General features: G+C 39.8%; 4 protein-coding genes across 12 annotated transcripts in view; 2 read left to right on the top strand and 2 right to left on the bottom strand.

Annotated features, from left to right (window-relative positions):
• Positions 1-550: 550 nt before the first annotated feature.
• commd6 (COMM domain containing 6) lies at positions 551-3,743 on the bottom strand. Of its 2 annotated transcripts, XM_022740480.1 has the most exons (7): positions 3,500-3,743; positions 2,310-2,368; positions 1,806-1,871; positions 1,628-1,704; positions 1,300-1,468; positions 1,047-1,199; positions 551-962 (listed from the first exon to the last, which is right to left on the bottom strand). In XM_022740480.1, exons 1-7 carry the CDS (start codon positions 3,522-3,524, stop codon positions 912-914), a joined length of 600 nt encoding a protein of 199 aa, XP_022596201.1. In that variant the 5' UTR covers positions 3,525-3,743; the 3' UTR covers positions 551-911. The 2 variants fall into 2 exon arrangements, with proteins under 2 accessions (XP_022596201.1, XP_022596202.1); XM_022740481.1 differs by lacking the exon at positions 1,806-1,871.
• A 1,373-nt stretch (positions 3,744-5,116) lies between these two features.
• LOC111218263 (acyl-CoA desaturase-like) lies at positions 5,117-11,860 on the bottom strand. Its single transcript, XM_022740478.1, has 7 exons — positions 11,765-11,860; positions 9,702-9,764; positions 8,584-8,822; positions 8,021-8,151; positions 7,563-7,768; positions 6,482-6,714; positions 5,117-5,681 (listed from the first exon to the last, which is right to left on the bottom strand). Exons 3-7 carry the CDS (start codon positions 8,816-8,818, stop codon positions 5,485-5,487), a joined length of 1,002 nt encoding a protein of 333 aa, XP_022596199.1. The 5' UTR covers positions 8,819-8,822; positions 9,702-9,764; positions 11,765-11,860; the 3' UTR covers positions 5,117-5,484.
• On the top strand, positions 10,983-14,893 carry uchl3 (ubiquitin C-terminal hydrolase L3). The gene is made up of 9 exons (XM_022740479.1): positions 10,983-11,117; positions 11,292-11,303; positions 12,040-12,168; positions 12,363-12,519; positions 12,931-13,016; positions 13,497-13,544; positions 13,691-13,766; positions 13,910-13,968; positions 14,068-14,893. The coding sequence occupies exons 1-9, from the start codon at positions 11,076-11,078 to the stop codon at positions 14,155-14,157; spliced, it is 699 nt and encodes a 232-aa protein (XP_022596200.1). The 5' UTR covers positions 10,983-11,075; the 3' UTR covers positions 14,158-14,893.
• Positions 14,894-16,997: 2,104 nt separating this feature from the next.
• Positions 16,998-19,499, top strand: part of lmo7 (LIM domain 7) — a 48,611-nt gene continuing 46,109 nt past the window's right edge. For all 8 annotated transcript variants that reach the window (XM_022740781.1, XM_022740785.1, XM_022740786.1 and 5 more), the window contains exon 1: positions 16,998-17,106. In XM_022740781.1, the coding sequence (XP_022596502.1) occupies positions 17,038-17,106 (69 nt within the window). In that variant the 5' untranslated portion in view covers positions 16,998-17,037. The remainder of the gene's footprint in view (positions 17,107-19,499) is intronic.

The following is a 19,499-nucleotide window of genomic DNA, read 5'->3' as shown; positions in this document are numbered from 1 at the left end:
CAAAGTAGTTATGGAAACACTTTCTGAAACTATATGGTGGAGGGGATGTTGTATAGTGATCTTATCACAATCTCTTACCGTAGATAAAAACAAACAGTAATATAAGCAACGGTTGACTCACTGTGGAAATTTATTATAAGATCAAAGCCAGAGAAACAAAATGCAGTTAAACTAAACCATATCAATGTTTGTAACAAATAAACAAATGCAGCACAATTAGAATATTAGTCAGGGTTTTGTAGTATTAGCGGAGTAGTTATACACCAGTAGGGCTGAACAATATGCAAAAAAAATCATATTATGATTATTTTGGCAGATATGCAATACAACTTCAGTTGGACTGGTCATTTTTGAGTTTCATTTTTCACTGAAAAAACTATAAAAATGGTGGATGTGAAAAATTTTGATTTTGAAATTTTTGATGGGGCTTATACCAAACAAGCATGTTCCTTTACATGTGGGGAATATGATTTGTAGGCCAAGGCGTCTCTGTAGCACCACAATGCTTCATTTATGATATGCTGTGACACATTTTGCCTTTATCAAAAAATTGCAGCTCCTGCGATTTGGATATTGCACTTGGGCCATATTGCGATTTGGATTTCAATTAATTGTTCAGCCCTCTATGCTACATGTCCCTAAACTAAAATTCAATATATATGAATAAGTTAAAGGAGGGAGTACACTGAAATTTTGGCATTCAAAGTGACGACAAACATTTTCAGATATTTTACCGGCTGCAGTAAATCGCTTAAAACTGAAGTGCAAAACTGACAAATAACATTTGCAGTAATTCGTATCCACATTCTGAGACAGCCGACAGACAAAAACCTGGCTCGAGCTGTTCTTCCAGTGGTTACATGTAAACTGGGGCATATTTTCTGAAAAGCACTTAGGTGTCCTTGCAGCCATCATACAGTCTCCATAACAGCTGCCATCTCCTTGAACTGCTTGTGAAAGTTCTGCAGAGGACAAAAACAAAAATCAAAATCACGCCAGTCATAAATTACACCAGCAACACTGCATTTACGTCAATAAATACAGACCTGGAACTGGGGAATGGTCATCTCAAAAGACCTCTGACAAATCTGTCCAGAGGGCTCAATGATCTTCAGCAGCAGAGACACATACGGGGAGTTGAGAGATCGGCAGGTGTCGGAACTCACTGCCATGCCGAGCTTCCACTGTATGTCTACTAACTAGACAGAAACAGTAAAATAAACAATAACAACTGTTGTCAGGCCATCAAAAAATATTTGAAAATGAGTGACTGCTTTACTGCGTTAAATGTAGATATACCTGGCCGATGCTTAACATGGCCTGAACCTGTTGCTGAGCATGGACTAATGCACCATGTTCACTCCACAAGTTGTGCAACACCTGAAGGGAAGCTTTGGACCACTTGTTACTGCCTTCTTCCAGCCTCAATACAAGGTCATCTCCGGAGAGGTTGTTCTTCCCAGCCGACCTGGCAATACAAATGTTAACCATCACTGCTTACATTACAACAGTGTGCTTTTTTGTGTATGACTTTTACCTTTTGACGGGCTACATAAGAAATAAATGTGTGCAACATTTATCAAATTAACAAATTGCAATGAGAGGGAAAAAATAGGATAAAAAATACCTGAATGTTATCAAAAGAAATCTGATAGTGTTCTGCAGAGCTTCATGGTCAAGTCTGACTCCAGCTCTCTGAAACCTCTGCCCAGCAGAAAAAAAACAACAAAAACAAGTAATGAAAGAGGAACTTGGGAAGATGGGTTACTATAAGTTAAAAAAAATCTAAGGAAATATTGACTCACATCAGAAATTTCAGCTGAATCTACTCCTCTAGCCTGCCCTTGAAGATAAGTCAGAATGTGCTGACACTGTGGAGATTATAAGATTAGTTATCAGAACTACAGCACAACCTCTATGGCAACAACACCACATCCTGTGCAACTTGTGCAGAGCATGGCTACCAGTAGCCCTTAGATGACACTATTACATTGTATTTAGCATCCAGTTGTTTATCGCACTTAGGGGTTTAGTCCACAAGAACTTCACCTTGCAGCAAATCTTAAAAACTTGACGTGTGAAGAAGCAGGAAGCATGAGTCTCTGTGGTAATCCAACAAATACTAGTGGGCAGTAATAACAACAGGACATGTGACCTGTGTGTTTTTTCTCTTCTAAGCACTTCTATAATGACTCACTAAGCTATAAATGAAAGACTGTGTCGTATACTCAGATGTCTTTTTGTAAAAATGTAACTTGCTTTTGGTACACATGGGGATGTGCAGACAACTTGAGATAAAAGATACTCACTGCTTCCACTAACAGATCTGGAGAAAGCCTACAGATGTTGTCTACAAGTTTGTTGGTGCCTGAAATACAGAAGTGAAGCAATTCATTTATCACAAGGTCTCCCATACATTTCTGCAGCCACAACCACTGGTCTCAAGAAGCTCACTGGTCATGGAGTCATGTGAGTCTGACTATGGTAATTATGGTACCTCCTTGCTCTCTTTACAAGAGAAGGCAAGCAACTGCAACTACAATAGCATTTGTTATTCCCATTATTTATTTATTGTGAAACTATTACAGATACCAGCAAATATACTCAATGTTATCATCTTTGTCCTTGATGAATCTCAATAGAAATCTCTTTTTTTGTCAGAACTTTATTCAGTAAACAGAGGACAGTAAAGAAGGGTAAGGGACAGAGGATAATAAGCAGAGCCAACAAATCAAGCAAAATACAAAAATAAGTAATGACTGATAGAGAAGAGAATAGTTTCTAAATTAAAAATAAAATGACAATTAATACATTTTTTTTTTAATGCATGAAAGAAGGGGTGCAACATACAAATTTCTCCTGTTTCAGATTCAACACAATGCTGACAGTCCGCCGGCTACCAGAGGCCTGTACTACGAAGCAAGTGCATTATTCCCAGGATCTGGGTTAACTGAACCTAACATCGCCGTCCTGACAGGTAACACAAAGGCAACAAGGGAATCAGCTTAAAATATCTTTTGTATCATGCAGCGGAGGGAAAAGTGGTTCTTCCAGGTGGCTAGAAGAGATTCTGAAAAAACTATCGGAAACAGTAGGTTTATAAACGTCCATGTTTTTATGTTTGTTCGTTTTTCATCGCCGGTTAGCTTGGTTTCAGAGCTAACACACGAGAGGCACTAACTGGCGCTAAGGTGATGTTTAGGTGTAGCCACGGGTAACTGGTAGGGGTTAGGGTCAGATTAGCATCCCAGAAGACGACTGGTCGGGTTGTGTGTATCGTTTGGTTAAGATTCAGGTAAGGGGGAAAACACTTGTAGACAGGGAAACGCTCTTCGACAAACTCCCCGGCTAGCTACTGTGTTAAGTTAACGCTAACCCTGTGCGGAGTGCTACCTGAGTGCTACCTTATTAGCCTAACTTATTCGTCTTTCTAGTCGAACTACAACCTGCTGTAAACGCTGTAACGCTATGTGATGCATGTTCAAAATTAAAAACCCACCATGTAAATCCTCTGCTGCTGGCATCTTCTCTCCCAGTCAGGCTGCAGTTGTCACCGCAGTGCCAGTGTAACCAACTCTGCCTAGATTTCTTTCCTCTTTTCTTACCTCTTGAGCGACTTTTTAAAAAAGTAATAGGTTACTGTTATTTTCGAAAAAACCGCGTAGTGACAAATATAGAGAATTTTTGGCCAAACAACTCCTCTCCTTTGCAGAGAGTCGCCAACATTATTTTCCTTGTTTTATTTTAGCGGATTGTAAACCATCGTAAAAGGTGCATACTGCCACCTACTGTAACGGAGTGTCTTCTTCCTCCATCACCATGAACATGAATTTGGACAGACGTTTTGTTACCTGGCTCCCCCTCCCTGCAGGAGATAGAACAGGCCCACAGTGTATAAGGATGACAGCTATATGTATACAGCCATTTATTTACCATTCTTTCCCACTCATTCTTACATTCCCATTTCTTTCTTTCTTTGAAAATCATTCATTCAAAATCATAATTCAAATCAATTTTAAACTTTAAGTGGCTTTGTTTTTTGTAGCTTTGCTACACTCAGGGTGCAATTTTCTGTTTCTCACCTATTTTACTTTTTGGGAGATACACTGAGACATTTACTGATTTCACACAGGAGGAGGATGCACTACTTGAGTCGTTTCTTTGACTTGCCATAAAGTAATTATCCAGCAGAGGGAGCAGGTTCACTTATCTTTAAAATGGAATGAAAGATGTGTTGATATCAAAAACTAATGACCCCAGCATTGATTTTCTCTTTTCACACGCTTTTTGCTCAAGGAATGTTCAAAGAATATTTGTTGATATTTTAAATATGTATGGTGGTTTCACATACAGCAGTCTTTCAACATTGTTTGATGTGGGTGAGGAATATAAGCCCAGCATTATAGATCCCCATCAGTTGTGCAGACAGGAGGCAATGCTTTCATTTCAACAAGCACATGTCCAAAAACCGGAGAGGGAATGGTTTAAAAGATACTCTGGCTCGATTATGTCAGCAGCAAGAGGAAGATAAAAACATTTCAAGATTCTTAACCTCTGCTGGACCTGATGCAATATTAGTGCCAGAGCAGAATATATAATTCATCATACAAAGGTTAAAATTATCATAAGTCATATTCAGTATTAATTCAATACTTAGGATTTGTTGAATGTCTCCTTATTTTCATTATGGATGAGGGATTTCAGTTTTTAAAAGATTCTTACTCACAATAAGTGCGCCAAGCCTCATGAGGCATTTGGGCATGATTCTTGATATGTTTCAATGATATCAAACAGCAGAAAAATTAAACACCCCCTCCTACACATGCCTCATTGGCCATGTCTGAGGGAGATGAAGACCTTAATGTCTGATTAAGATTCCAGAAGTCTGGTTCTATGTTTCAGTCCAGAGGCATCTCCATGAAGAGTGTGGATGAAGTTTGACGCTGCTTCTCTTCTCAAGGTATACATTGTGTTAGACCAGAGAACAAAGACTTGCATTAAGAGCCCCTTGGACAATTGGAGACAGTGGGTTTAAAAGTGTCACAGTACAACACATCTGAACACTAATGGACATTTTACAACTTAAGGTTTAGTAAAACTACTGGTTTACCTGAAATAAAGAACATTGTCTGAAGAAAAGACAAACAAATATCAAAATCAACCTCCACTTCCTGTAGAATGAGACAAAGAACTACTGACTGACGTTAGAGCAAAATGACCTAAGCAAAAAAAAGAAAAAAAATACTTAAGGGTTTCAGTAAAGGTTCCAAGGTGCCAAAGACTATTAACAGATCTATTAATAATAAAATTCTGTAAATTACTGCTTTGACACTTATATTAACAAATTCAACATGAGTCTAAAGAACTTATAATCAGAAGGATCGTAATTACCACCCCACCACCAAAATGCTGCTTTCCATGTTGCTACATTCTGTCTTGATGTTGCATGTTGGCATCAGCTACAGAGTTTGAGGCTGGTGGGATTTAGCCACTTTTGGCTGAGTCCCCCGTTCGCCGCATGCGAGCAATGATCGTTTCCTTTGACACCTTCTTGCGGTCCTTCGCCAAACCCAGGAAGCACATGACATCTATAAAGGCAGTGGAGAGATTGAGCTTCCAGCCAAACTCACTGGCAGCGTAGTCAAAAGGGAATGTGTGATGGTAGTTGTGGAAGCCTTCCCCTGAAAACCAAAGAGAAAAACAGTTTGTTCACATGCATAACTTGAATGAAGATATGAATCTGCTTTATCCTAATTTGGACACATCACTGGATGGAGAAGTGACAAACAGCTATTGGCAGCATGTGACTGATAATTTATTTTGAGACAAAAAACCTTAAAGGTTGACTGTTATGTAATGTAACTTACAAGTTACCAAAACCAGATTTGCTAAAGGAGTCTTTGTAATCATTATGACACTGGTTGGTAACAGCACAGTTGTCTCTAAATAGATTAATCAAGGTTGAATCATCAGACCAAACAATGAGCAGATAAGGTTTAAAAGGAGTCTGGTTCATGAGAGACACAACAGCTTTCTGAGCTAAAATAACCAGGAATCCCATGGAGCATTACAGCAGAAAACATCAAATTAATAAGCTTAACAATCTGTTGCCGATTTATATTGCTGATAAAGTTTCAGCCGGAACTTGATGGATAATTTTAATTTTTTTGGACCTGTTATGCTCCAGTGTTTTGTTCCAGATTGCAATGAGAAAGCATTCTGAATATGCTACAACTTGTCTCCAGACCAAGCGGCTACAGTCTTTACTAATCCATTTACAAAATAATGTGTTTACTGCAGCTGCTTTGGGTGCTTATGGAAAAGGAAGTAACTTGGAAAAACTGTGGTAACCAGTTAAAACAACAGCATTCCTCAAGATGCATTAAATTACACAAAATGCATGGAAGGTGACAGTACAGGGCATTACTGTAGGAAAGATTACCGTAGGCTATAATGAGTAGCAAACATGCAGTTTCTTTACCGACGGCACTGAGAGAAACCAGTGGGTTTTCCGCTGGGTTAATGGTCTTGTCATAAGGCCTGTTGCCCCACAAGTGCGCAGCACTGTTGACCAGCCAGGTGCCATGGAGCATCAGAACGTATCTCAGGACCGCAGGGATGAAGTATGCCACAACCAAGGATTCACCCCAGAAGTACCAGGGCACCAGCGTGGGCATAAGGAAGCAAAGGATCACCACAGACAACTTGTAGTACCTAAAATCAAAGATCAAAATATTCCTCACACAGATCCACTCTCAACTGCCTGTAATTCAGCCTAACCCTAACCCCGAGACTAAATGAAATCAAATTGATTCTTTTCCTCTCACTCCTCTACGACCTCATGCCAGCTCACATCACATAACACCCACCCTCTTGAGATCGACAAGCAGTCAAAACAACAAATGACAACCCTTGACTGTGACACTGGCACTGAATCAAATTTCTGTCCAACAAAAGTCATGTATTTATAATCCCACAACACCCTTTAAATATGTCATCTCACCAAAATCTGTACCCATGTCACAGTGAAAGGCCCCATGGAAGCCACAAATTTAATCTTACGTTTTTATGAGGGAAATTATAAACATATTAACGGACTGATTATGTCCAGACAATTTGACCAAGTGACCAGTCAGTGGATGCGCACAGACACACTGTGGTTCAGTCCCTTCTACAGAAAGCATCTATTATCAAAAGATCTGTCCTGAAGTGTGAACATGGTCACAGTGACCAAGACTACAACATCCTGTACTATCTTGGACCAGAGGGGAATTTAACAAGACACACAGGAATGAACAAACCTAGTACTACTACACTAATACATTTATATGTAATTATTCTGCATTAGAAACACATTCAGTGGCAACATTCAGTGATAATGCAGGAAGTAGATGAACAATGTCCCATCAGGAAAAAAGATTACTTCTGCAACAGTTATGAAGCACCAGAGCTTATGAATCCAGTAAGTCTCAGTAAATAGCCTCAAGTGACTGCAGCTGATTACATATTTAACAAAAAACAGCAGTAACAACAAAGACAAACTCTATTTAGTGTTTGCTCACCTTCTTTGGAACATGACCACTTTATCTGCCTTCAGGTCTGATATATCTATTTTACGGCCATTTTCAATGACACTGGGATGCTTGCGACAGAGCAGCCAGCCAACGTGGGAGAAGAAAAACCCCCGTTTGGCATTGTGGGGGTCTGCATTTGTCTCGGAATACTTGTGATGAACACGGTGGTCCCTCGCCCACTCGTATATGTCATTCTGCACAGACAGAGACAGACAGAAATCAAGAGGATTACGTGACACATCCAAAGACTAATAATTTTGCCAAAATCATTGGCTACACATTTGTTTGAAGATCAAATTGTACCTTTGCCACTATTAATTTTAGTAGTAAATGCTGTAACAAGTAAATGTGATTAATCTAAAGCATAATATATTTTAAAATTAGGTAGAAACTTTCATGGAATAAATGGGAATACAATGCAATTCTTTCATTTTTTCTTGTTTTACCTGAAAGGCCATGGACTGACAGATAGCAAGAAAGACTCGCAAGGGAAAAGAAGCCTTAAAAGATCTGTGGCTCCATAACCTGTGTGCTCCACAAGTCACGCCGAGACCAGTGAGGATGTACAAAAATGCAGCTGGAAGAAAGAGAAATGAAAAAGGACAGATATCTTAGTCACTGCATTATGTCTTTTTGTTACACTTAGGCCCCTCTGTTGCAAGTAAAGTCATGTATGTGTGGAGATAGGAAGGCGGGAGCATGCAGGTCTGCCTTCACAAACCGCTGAGTGTATTTCAAGGGCTTTGGATTGGGACAGAGTATTCTGTCCATGCGAATGGGGATCGTGTAAATAGGCACAATTTCTATTTATTCAGTTTAGCTTCTTCCATTGAAATTCACATATTTCTAATTTGGAGCATACAACACACCCAGTCAAGCTCCCTCAGGCTGTATGTACTGTAGTTTGCAATGATCATACAACATCAGCACACAGTCTGCAGGGATTTACAAAAAGAAAAAAACAAAACAAAAGCTGCAAAGGCTGCTGTATTATTTACTAAATACTTACATAATGCGAGAGTTAAAACTGATGCTGAGGGAATGAGAAACAGTCCATAAAGCGCACCGATATGTAAGAGGGACATCAGTATGACATTTCTCCACACCACCACTATCGGTGGTTGGGAGCCCTCATTATCATTTAAGGTGTTGTCAAAAGCATCATCCACCTCCGATGTTTTTGCCATGGCTTTTCCATTTTCTTGCTTTCCAGTATGATGACTCCGGGTATCCGTTTCAGTCATTTTGCTGTCGGAGAAACAGGGACATGTTGGTCAGTTAAATGGAGAAATTGAATTACATGCAAAAACATGCAGGAAGGTGCAGCAGGTGGCTGCACATGCAGCAGTTAAAGGATAAGTTCACATTATCAAGTCTGAATTAAAACAATAGTCAGGGGCCTATAAGAGGAAGTTTTCAGTCTTGTTCATAGTGGTCCTCAAGAGAAATGATGTGGAAAGTGTTTTAAAATATGTGAAACTTTGTTACTGCGCATGTGCAGTTAGTGAGATAAAGCACAATGCTAATCGAAATAACATGTAGTTTAGAAGAAAGTCATCTGATATATATTAATAAATATATTGCTATATATACGTATTAATTCAGAATTAATATGAATCCTTAAAACGCCTTAAACGCCATATATAGGCCACACTTACACTTAACCATTAGGCTATATTAACATTTCAGGCTTAAGGTGTCATTTATTCAAACAAGGCACAAATGCACCCCAAAAAGCGATTTAGGAAACCAGGTCTATTTTATGGAGAAGTGACAGCTGAGCTGTTCTGTAATGTAATCAATCCAAACATTTATTATTTCTCCCACCAATAGCCTATATAAATACAATATGAACTTTTGAGATAATGTTTGGGCATTCCTCTGACTTTGTATCACCATTTTACTAACAGCAGGAGGACAGTTATAGAATCTTAGGTAAGATTTGAAGATGTTTTACTGCAGACAGCTGCTTCCAACAAGAGTAACAGAATACCTACAGATTTCTTCTCATGCCATATGCCATAGCAGGTAAGTAGGTACCACCTATCTAATACCACTTATAGAAGCGGCATGGGCTGAATTTTGCATTCAATTTCGTGGCTGCTTAAACAAGCTGAATGTACTCACTTAGTGCTCTCCAACCGCTTTTCCCTCCAGAGAAAGGTGTCAAAGCTGCAGGGGATGCTGGCGCTGTGAGATGCAGGTAAAAATGAAAAGTAAAGATTCGTAAGTTAACCCCACTACGTTGGTCCCCGGTTACTTAAGTCCTCTTATTCATCAGTCCGACGTCATTTGAAAGTAATTGGTGGATGAGAAAAGTGATACCTCCGGCTCTGAATATCCCATGGCTGTTAGCTTAGGCCAAGTGATGTTTACCATCATTAATGACAGTAGTTCCGTTTTTTCAAAGTGTTTGAGTTGTAAATGTGCATTTTTTTTAACGCAACATGTTTCGACGGTTTTTCCCAAGGCGCTGGCCTCTAGTTATTTTCTTATTGAAGTGACTCACTGACTGTGGGCTGGTCATTGTTACACAAAGAGTATTTGGCGGCGCTGTTCCAATATGAAGTCCATAAGCGCTTCAAGAGGCCTCAGTGGGTCAAGATGGACATGGCTATTAGCGTAAAGTGCAAATGGAAACTTAATTGAAAATAATCAAATGGTAACAGGAGAGAGAAGCAAAATTTGTACATGCAGTAAATCAAATCATTACAAACATTTCTACAAGGCCTATCCATTATTTTCATTAGCATGCAGTACATCATTATTCAACTCCCCTATACTATTTTTGTTATTTATTTATTTGTTGTATTTCATTTTATTGTTTTCCTGCTTTACTGTCTTTGGTCTTTCTATTTTGTATTTGTTTTCAAAAAGATGCATGCTAATTTCTATTTACAGTGGTAAACATTTAGACACTGTGATGAAATTGCAATAGATTTTGATTAATAAGGTATTTTATTAAGGGAGGACCTAATGAGGAACAACAGGGGCACCGTGAGGCGGCAACATGTTACTACACACTGAGTCCAACCGGTTTCTGGATTTGGGAGAATTATTTCATTATTATTATCATTATTATTATTATATTTTTTAATTATTATATATGCAAAATTAATCGTATCAAAAGGAATAAGCAACCACAGCCGCTGGGAATCTGTCTCTCTGAAACACGCCCATGACCACGGACTGGTCCACTGTTGGGTTGTTAATGTGGGTATTACATTCAAATATCCTTCATTTTGCAGACAAACAACCATGGCAAAAACTATTAAGGATATAAATCAGGACAAATTAATATTCATAACGTGTCTGTTTGTGTTATAAATTTCTGGGTGTGGTGTATTTATGGTTTTTGAAGAAGCGAGTACCCCTGCGTTTCACCTACATGTCAAGGTGCACTTTCCAGACGCGGAAGTGATTTGCAGCTGTCAAACAGATTTTTGTAAATCAGTTTCAGTTTTCTGCTGAAAGGCGACTAACACTTGACGTTACTGCAAAATGGACTGTCCACGCTGGCTGCCTCTGGAGTCGAATCCAGAAGTATGTACTGTTGACGTTTGTACCACGTTTTTATCGAAGTCATTCATTCAGAGAGCATGTGAGGGCCGGCTAACTGATGCTAGCAGAGAGAACAAAGCTGAAGCCGGTGTGGCTGCTTTGATGAACAGCAACAGCAATTTGATTAACATTTGTGTTTTTGTGTTTTCTTGCCAGGTCATGACAAAGGTGAGTATTTTGTTCCGACTGAATTTAACACCAGATGGGCCTGAATAATCGATGGCAAAGCGACGTGCAGACTGAGGCACAAGGCCTACCCGGCAGCGATGCTACGGCCAATGTAACACTGACATTAAAGAATAAACATAGGCTAATGACAGGAGACATGCCTCAAAGAATATTCCATAACCATTAGCAGAATGTATTGCTAGCAATATATTAACAGATTACATGGTTAGATACAGACGGGGACAAATTTAAAGGAAAATCTAAATAAATTAAAGAGTGGAGAAACACAGATGCTTCCACACGGTTTGATGAGTATGGAAATGATGCGAATCATATGCTATGGCCTTCGCAATCACCAGATCTCAACCCAGTTGAACACCTATGGGTGGTTTTTGGATTGACCTGAGACAGCGCTCTCCACCATCCTCATCAAAACAGCAAATGAAGGAAGAATGACATACCATCCCTCCAGTAGGGCTCCAGAGATTTGTAGAGCCAATGCCAACTAGCATAGAGGCTGTTTTGGCATCTTGTGGTGGCCCAACACCTTATTAAGACACTTCATGTTGTTTTTTCCTGTAATTTGACACCCGTCTGTACATTTCATGCAGCTGCCCAGGGTATTTTCTACCTGACAATGTGGCCTCTGGTCAGCAGTAAACATTAACAACTAGTAGAAGCTAGGTTGGCTTTATGTCCTTGCATGCATACAAATTTATTCTAAGCTTTTGTGCAGTTTGTTAATTGTTTGGGTATGAGGCCCACCTGGCAATTTGGAGATGTATATGGATTGGACCCAGAGCTTCTCAGCATGGTGCCAAGACCTGTGTGCGCAGTGCTACTCCTCTTCCCAGTGACAGAGAAGGTATTTTAATTTATTCTTGTTACATGTTTGGTGTATGATGCACCAACTTTTTGTCAGTTAACCATAGTAGATGTCTTCACATCATGCATATTTCAACTTCAGATCCCTGTGCACTTTGGATACACAGGCCTATGTTAATGCTAATGCGAAACAATGTTCAACAAATCTTTCTCTTCTCTCCTCCTGCTGTCCAGTATGAGGCATTCAAGCAAGAAGAGGAAGAGAAACTCAAGGATCAGCGACAGGACGTCTCGCCTGACGTCTACTTCATTAAGCAAACTATCGGAAACGCCTGTGGAACAATAGGGTTAATTCACGCAGTGGCAAACAACCAGGCACATCTGGACTTTGGTGAGTAGTTACTCTATTCACATCATACGGGACGGTAGGAAAAGATTCCTATGTTTACAACTCAATATGGTTGTATGGTTGCAGACTTGATTGTGTGAAGGTTAAATCTACAGTTAAATGACAATATGGCACTATTTGGGTTTTATTTTGAGAAATAATAAGTAGTGTTGATATAACGGCAAAACAGTTAGAGGTATTTATTGGTCACTTTATTGAGCTAGAATAGCTCAGACTTTGTTTTTAGACCAGGAAAAGATTACGTTTATCATAATAACCACAATACCTTACATAATATAATATTCTATCACAACATCTGTGTATTGATATATTATCCAGGTGAAAATCCAAAGCACATGTTCGCTAGCAGACACTTTTGTATTGGTTTTACTGTATGTTCCTCTCTCTCCTTAGAGCCTGATTCTGCTCTTAAGAAGTTTCTTGAACAAACCTCTAAAATGACCCCAGAGGAAAGGGCTGCCTTCCTGGAAAAAGATGAGGTAGGAAAACACCGAAGAGCAAATCTTTGCTCAAGGTTGGCACAATGAAGAGGTCAGAGATAGACACACGAGAAGAAGAATTACGCTTGTGGTTTTGGATTTGTTTGGCCTACTGTTCACAAAAGGGAACGGGGGGGAGTTGTGCTTCTTGGATATTTATCTTCAGTCAGTAAGTGAACAGATGACAAAATGATTTCCCCACACGTCACATGAGTTTAATCAGTATCTCGTAATCCTACTTCGTTGAATGATCTGTTTCCTAGTGACCCCTTTTACAATGTTGCAACACTAGGCCACAGACATTATCTAACAGAAAAATGTGAATATGTAACAGCTGCATAGATTGTTTTTTTGTTTTTTGTTTTTTTTGCCTTCCTAAGAACCCATGCAGCTGTTAAGCAAAAAATCTTAAAACGTTTAGGAGAAAATTACCATGAAGTATAATACAAGAACAACAGTTTTTCCTCCTTTTTGTTTCAGAGTATACGTGTTACACATGAGTCGAGTGCTCAAGAGGGACAGACTGAGGTTTGTATTGAGTTATAAATGATGTGTGTTGTCTGACATTGCAGAGATAACACCACACGTGCTCTCTTGAACTTTTACTGTTTATTACTCAACGTAAAGATGTGTTAACTCAATAGACCTTTGTGTTTATCTCTTGTCTGTTATAGGCTCCCAGCTTAGATGAGAAAGTGAATCTGCATTTTATAGCTTTCGTGAATGTCGGAGGACAGTTATATGAACTGGGTGAGTTAACCACAATTTAAGTATCCTCATATATAGAAAATATTTAGTTGTTATTTGTCATGTTGGTGGTGACAGAGTTTAAATGCCATTGTAATATTAACACATTGAAAACTCCTGATGAAGTGTCTTTTTGTTATACCTAGATGGCCGGAAGCCTTTCCCTATTCTTCACAGAAAAACTTCAGAAGATACTTTCCTCGAGGTACGACGTCACAGAATAAAACCTACATATCACGTCAAGATATCTGCTTAAGTGGAGTTGCAATTCATCATTTTCCTCTTGTGTTCAATTGCACTGCAGGATGCTGTAGAGGTTTGTAAGATCTTCATGGCTCGCGACCCTCAAGAAGTCCGTTTCACCATCATTGCCCTCTCCAAAGATTCATACTGAGGAACCTCCCTTGTGACCTGAGAAAACAAAGAAAAGATTACTGCCAAACATTCTCAAGTGCTGACTTCAGTGGAAAATTAGATTTCTTTTTTCAAAATACCTTAGCAAGTGATGTGGGGAAAATCATAAAATGTCAGGGATGTCATTCTAAAGTAATGTTATACATCACTTGTTACGCGTTAGATGAAATTGCAAGGGAATGCTGCTGTGCAACTAAAAGTAATTCTTGCTAAGATTAAAATCTTCCAGTTCGTCACTGCTGAAACATCTCTAACTATAATACAGATATCAGCTGTACTGCATTGACACTGCACTAAAGTGTTACATGGCGTGTTTGGCTTTCAATTGCGAAGGAAAATTTAACACATTTTTCATGTAACGGAGGGAACTCCTCTCACTTCTTTTTTTTTTTTTTTTTTTTTTTTTTTTTTAATTTTAATTTTTATTCTGGGTTCAGTGATAGATACCGTATGTAGTGATTTGCTTTTGATCATATGTCTAACACATGGTCAAAACCAGCTGAAGAAACATGTTTTGCAAGGCTTTAATTTCAGTCATGGCTTTGAAAAAGCAGATAGGCCTAATGCTATTTTGCGGTATGCAGTAATGGTGTTATAAAAGAGGTTATCAAAAAAGACAAACATGCAGACTTTGTGGAAGGTGCCTACATTTTTGTAATCAGAATTAGAAATTCTGTCAAATAAAATGCAAATTTATTAAACATTTCTTTCATGGATCTTTTCTGTGACACAAACATCTCAAAACTATGATATTGACAGGTTTATGGTCAGAGCTATGTAACTGGAACAGACATACCAGGCCTGTCGGAGCCTGAAGACATTTTTAAAAATATTCTGGTGCACTGGTGTAAGTCCTAAGTGTGCAGCAGGCCTCTCCATTGGGAATACAGCGCAATATTATTGATCTTGAATCATCTATTGGTCCTTTGTGTGTTATTATTTGTTGTGATGTAGTTCATAATTGAGGCAAACCAACAGAAGTTCCCCTGTTGTTAAAGACTGCATTTACAATTTTAAGCCTCAGGAGCACATTGTCCTTTTATTCACATTTACTCATTTGGCAGATGCTTTTATACAAAGTGACTTACAAGTGAGGGACAACACCCAGGCTTCAGTGCAGTGGGAGACCTTGAAGTAAGTACTAAGTATTTGCAACTAAGTCTGTTCAATAAGAGTGCAAGGAAATCATGTAAAGAAGTTCACCGAAAGTGCACAGTAAGTGCTAGTTAGGCAGCGTAGATACTTGACCAGGCAGCTCAAATACTGGGGTTTGTAAACTTCACTCCTTGGACTCCTGCACTTGGAGCAGTTTACTCTTTGTGGACATTTGTGTAGCGGTCAGAACAACAAGACTCCTCCTACTGCACATTGACAGATACTCATTTACCTTTTATGTGTTAAATTTTGTTCTGATGGTGAACTGGTTCTAATTAAGGCTGACGAGGATGTAGTACTCTCAGTTGTTTTTGTCTGCAATCTCATCCCTGTAGTTGTTGGAATAAGGAAGACGTGATGAGAGGGAGAGGACATACCAGTTTCTCCATCACCACCAGCACATGGTGATACATCTCTTTCAAGATGATCTGGCTATTGTATAGTGAAATGCTTATTGATCCAAATTACACTGAATGAAAAACTGAAAATGAGTTACACAACACGCTGAGAAAAAGCTTTTCAGCCAGGTAGACCCATAAACCATGATTTTCTTTTTCATTTTCAGATTATTCACCCCCATCAAACACCAAGAGAAGGGCTGATATTTACAAACTGATCGTGATTTGAGTCTAATCCAAGCCAACCATGTGTGTGCAGCACCAAAGATGGACTCTGTTTAATTAAGTCAAAGTAGAAAGATTAGAAAATATACTCCATTCCAAGAAAATGTCCTAGATTCAAAATTGTACTTGAAGAAGTACAAGTCAGATTGTTGCTCAGGCCCTCCGCTGCGCCCTGACCACCGCTGGGCGGCGCTGCAGGAAAGAGGTTTTGTCTTAAGAGGAGAGACGAACTCCTTCAAGTAGAGGAGTTTGCCCAGAGACTCAGGAACTTCTTGACATTTATCTGTGAAGTTATCATCAGACCGCAGATTCCAATCTGTGTATGTATTACAGTGAGGAGTTGAACTGCAGTCCGAGAATACTGAGTTGCTGCTTATTATTCGGTGTAGAATTTCACTATTGTGCATCTCGCCTACTGTTCGGGGGCAGCAGTGAAAACCTGGACTCAAGCGTTATCTTCCCAGAGAGGAGAAATAACAGTGAACCTCACAGCTTGTGTTCACCTGGAAGCCTCTCAAGGAACCCGTGGGTGGTCCCCGGACTTTACTTCTTTTCTTTTTTCTTTTTTCTTTTTTCTTTTTTTTTTTGGAAAACCCTCCCAACTCAACGCGGCTTAAACTTCATGAAAAAAAAAGAAGAAAGAAATCTCTCTCCTGTCAGTGCCAACCCAGCAGACGAGGTGAGCCCCGGGGTTTTCCCGACTTTGAAGAGTCGTCGCTGCGTAAAGGTGAAGCAGGACGCAGCGGAGAGTGAGAAAAACACAAACCGCAGGTGTGTCGGATGAAAGAACAGGTAAGCGTCGCGCTGCGAGATGATGAGAAAAGGGGGGAATGCGTTGCTGTTACACCTTGCATTCATTCCTTGATGAGCCGATTGAAGTGAACAATAGGGAGGCATATTTCATGAATGAGGAGTATGATTACGAGTTCACCTGCGCTCTACCTGGCCGCTTGACCAGTTTTAAGTGCGTCCCATTGTATGTGTGTGTCTGCTTGTTTGTAAATGGCTCTCATTTGTGTCATCGGGCCATTAGGAACCGATCTGGCCCGACGGTGCAGCTCCGATAATAATACGCTTCTGTGATGGAGTGGCGTGAACAGTCCTGCGTCAGCTGCGACGAAGCCTACTTGGAGGCGCAGAGGTGGATTGAGGTGAGTAAAAAAAAAAAAAAACAGCATAAACAAAAATAAAAAAAAAACTATCTGACGTGATTCTTTACTATTACTAACCACACTGGAAATAATATGCAACTAGTATAGCTGGTGATCACCATATGGCAATTAAGAAAAGTTGTTTTTTGTGCTGCTGTTTCTTTTATTTTTGAAGTTTTTCTTTATCCACATGTATGATGAGTATTTGGCTAATGTGAGTTTACATAAGAAACACTGATGTCAACCCTGAAAAGAGTGGCTGAAGTTGTATGTTTTTTACCTGATTACATCCCCGATTGAGAGGTATGTTACTGAAGTTTATGGCTGAAAGCTGATCAGGTTCCTCAGCTGCTTGCCCCCAAGCGCCAGATAGTAGCAGTCTCTACAAACGGATGTATGGAGGCATGTTTCACCCTTAACCTCACGTCTCAGATAACTGGTGAGATCAATCTTTACTTGTAGACACTAGAAATCTCTTGGCTGCTCCCTCTCTCTCTCTCTCTCTCTCTCCAGAATACAGATAGGCTACATGGCGACGACCCCTGTTCATCATCATTGTTTGCGTGCTCCTTTCATTGTTAGATCTTGCCTAGACCTGCTCTTTTTCTTTTTAAATGTTCCTGAGGCTTTGAGGCTCCAAATATCAGCAAAGCATTTTAGAGAAACTTCTATGAGTGACCTGAGCTGTTGTCCCGCTCACCTGTTGTCAGTACAGATCTACCCTCATCCATAATATGACTGAGTTTCTGGGTTTATACATAGTTTATGACAAATAAATGAATAAAATGTTTGCTGTTTTATACAGTATGTCAGTGATGAATCAAAAGCTAAAAAAGCAGTCACACACTCTGGCACATATGATGTTTTTATTGATAATTTCTGTGAATTTGTGCAAGTGATTCCTGTTCTGAGGCTGAAGTTATTTTTATGGTCATAATGTTCCCCCTTTTCTAATGCAAAAGTCAAAATGCAAAATAGCTACCACCACAGAAAACCCATTACTATCTAACCACCAGCTCTTTCAGTAAGTCTCTTTTTATTTCTAGTATGTCAGATTATCGTATATTTCCATCCAACCTCCAGTCAGACTCTAATTCTTTCTTTTCTCTGTACAATTTTCTTTTCTCTGTAAAATTATGCCTCCTCATCTCGCAAATTCTCTTCCCAGCAGGGTGGTGTGGGGCTGCTGCATGGCTGTAACTAAACAAATATTGTTCTAATTTCATGAGGGGTGAATCTGAATGCTTTCGATGTGACATCAGTGTCTCTCACACTCGCACACTGGCCCATTGTAGTGGCTCAGCTCGTGGACTGTGGTGGGGGCATGATCTCAGGCAGGGGCAGGAAGATTAGGGAGAGTGCGCAGAGAGCTGAACAGGTGAAGGTACAGAATATGGACGTGGAGCTGTCGCATTAACAGTAAACGTATGAGAAGTCTTTGCTACAGAGGAAATACAAGAGCAATCAGAGACCAAGTTCTGGCACGAGGCGAACGGTTTCCCTTCAAAGAGAAAGTTTTGTGGATTCTGCCACTGAATGATTAACAAGCTGCTTGGCTTCACAGCACTTTAAACAGAGGCATGTGTGCATGGCAAGGTTGGCGGTGTTGTTAAAAAACTAGACTAAATGGTCTGGAGCCTGTCACATGGACACATTCCTGCATTAGCTGCCATGGCTGTGAACATAGCCCCCTCGGAGCTGGCCGCTTGTCAGCACAGGGCGCTGCGTCCTACGACTACAGGGCCTGGTGGAATAATAGAGGTCCTTGTTAATTGAATAGAAAGGCTTCAAGTGTGACTGTTATGACAATCAAGAACAAGTGGCAGTGTTTATGCAACTTGCAGGGTCACAAAGATCATGTATATGGCTGTCTGTAAACACAAACACAGTCTGTTATGAATAATAATGAAGTTAGTTTGCAATTAGTTATATAATACGTACTTATTTATTAGATTCTGATAAGTCTGTGACAGTGCTCCATACGGTTTCACTGATGGTATTTCGGGTAACAGTGTCAGACACATCATACCAGTTTTTCTGTTTTGGTTACGATGGGCAAGAATAAGGTGTTGCCCAGAATACTTAGAATACCTCTTAAAACAGGTTTTAGGCAGAGCTGCACTTCAGCCATTGGTCTGGGTGAAGGCCGTGTAACAACACAGGCTGTCGTCTGTATAAGATGTCAGCTCCAGTTTTGATTTTCCTCCCCTGTGTTTGTGTGTCGGCCAGTTGAAAAGGGCGATATTGTGTTCCTCACATATTATGGAACAACGCAGCCAATCACAGGTAACACAATCCTGTGTGTGTCTGTTGTTTGTAACACTGAACCAACTCTGTGATTCCTTCTGGTTTTTTGTGTATCCTGTTCCTGAAACATAATAACATGATACCAC

Source organism: Seriola dumerili, unplaced genomic scaffold (genome assembly GCF_002260705.1).
Source record: "Seriola dumerili isolate Sdu_G_001 unplaced genomic scaffold, Sdu_1.0 BDQW01000052.1, whole genome shotgun sequence".
NCBI lineage: Eukaryota > Metazoa > Chordata > Actinopteri > Carangiformes > Carangidae > Seriola > Seriola dumerili.
This window is presented reverse-complemented; position numbering and strand designations above follow the sequence as displayed.

Bases quoted from the DNA above. Each gene is read 5' to 3' on its own strand.
- LOC111218263 (XM_022740478.1), bottom strand. From the start codon at position 8,818: ATGACTGAAACGGATACCCGGAGTCATCATACTGGAAAGCAAGAAAAT. The intron at 8,152-8,583 runs GTAAGTATTTAG...TCTTTCTTCCAG, and splicing joins AGTTTTAACTCTCGCATTAT to CTGCATTTTTGTACATCCTC. The intron at 5,682-6,481 runs GTAAAGAAACTG...TTTGGTTTTCAG, and splicing joins GGTTTCTCTCAGTGCCGTCG to GGGAAGGCTTCCACAACTAC.
- uchl3 (XM_022740479.1), top strand. From the start codon at position 11,076: ATGGACTGTCCACGCTGGCTGCCTCTGGAGTCGAATCCAGAA. The intron at 13,017-13,496 runs GTAGGAAAACAC...TTTTTGTTTCAG, and splicing joins CCTTCCTGGAAAAAGATGAG to AGTATACGTGTTACACATGA. The intron at 13,969-14,067 runs GTACGACGTCAC...ATTGCACTGCAG, and splicing joins CAGAAGATACTTTCCTCGAG to GATGCTGTAGAGGTTTGTAA.
- commd6 (XM_022740480.1), bottom strand. From the start codon at position 3,524: ATGCCAGCAGCAGAGGATTTACATG. The intron at 1,200-1,299 runs GTATATCTACAT...GTTTCTGTCTAG, and splicing joins CCATGTTAAGCATCGGCCAG to TTAGTAGACATACAGTGGAA. The intron at 963-1,046 runs GTCTGTATTTAT...TGTCCTCTGCAG, and splicing joins TGACCATTCCCCAGTTCCAG to AACTTTCACAAGCAGTTCAA.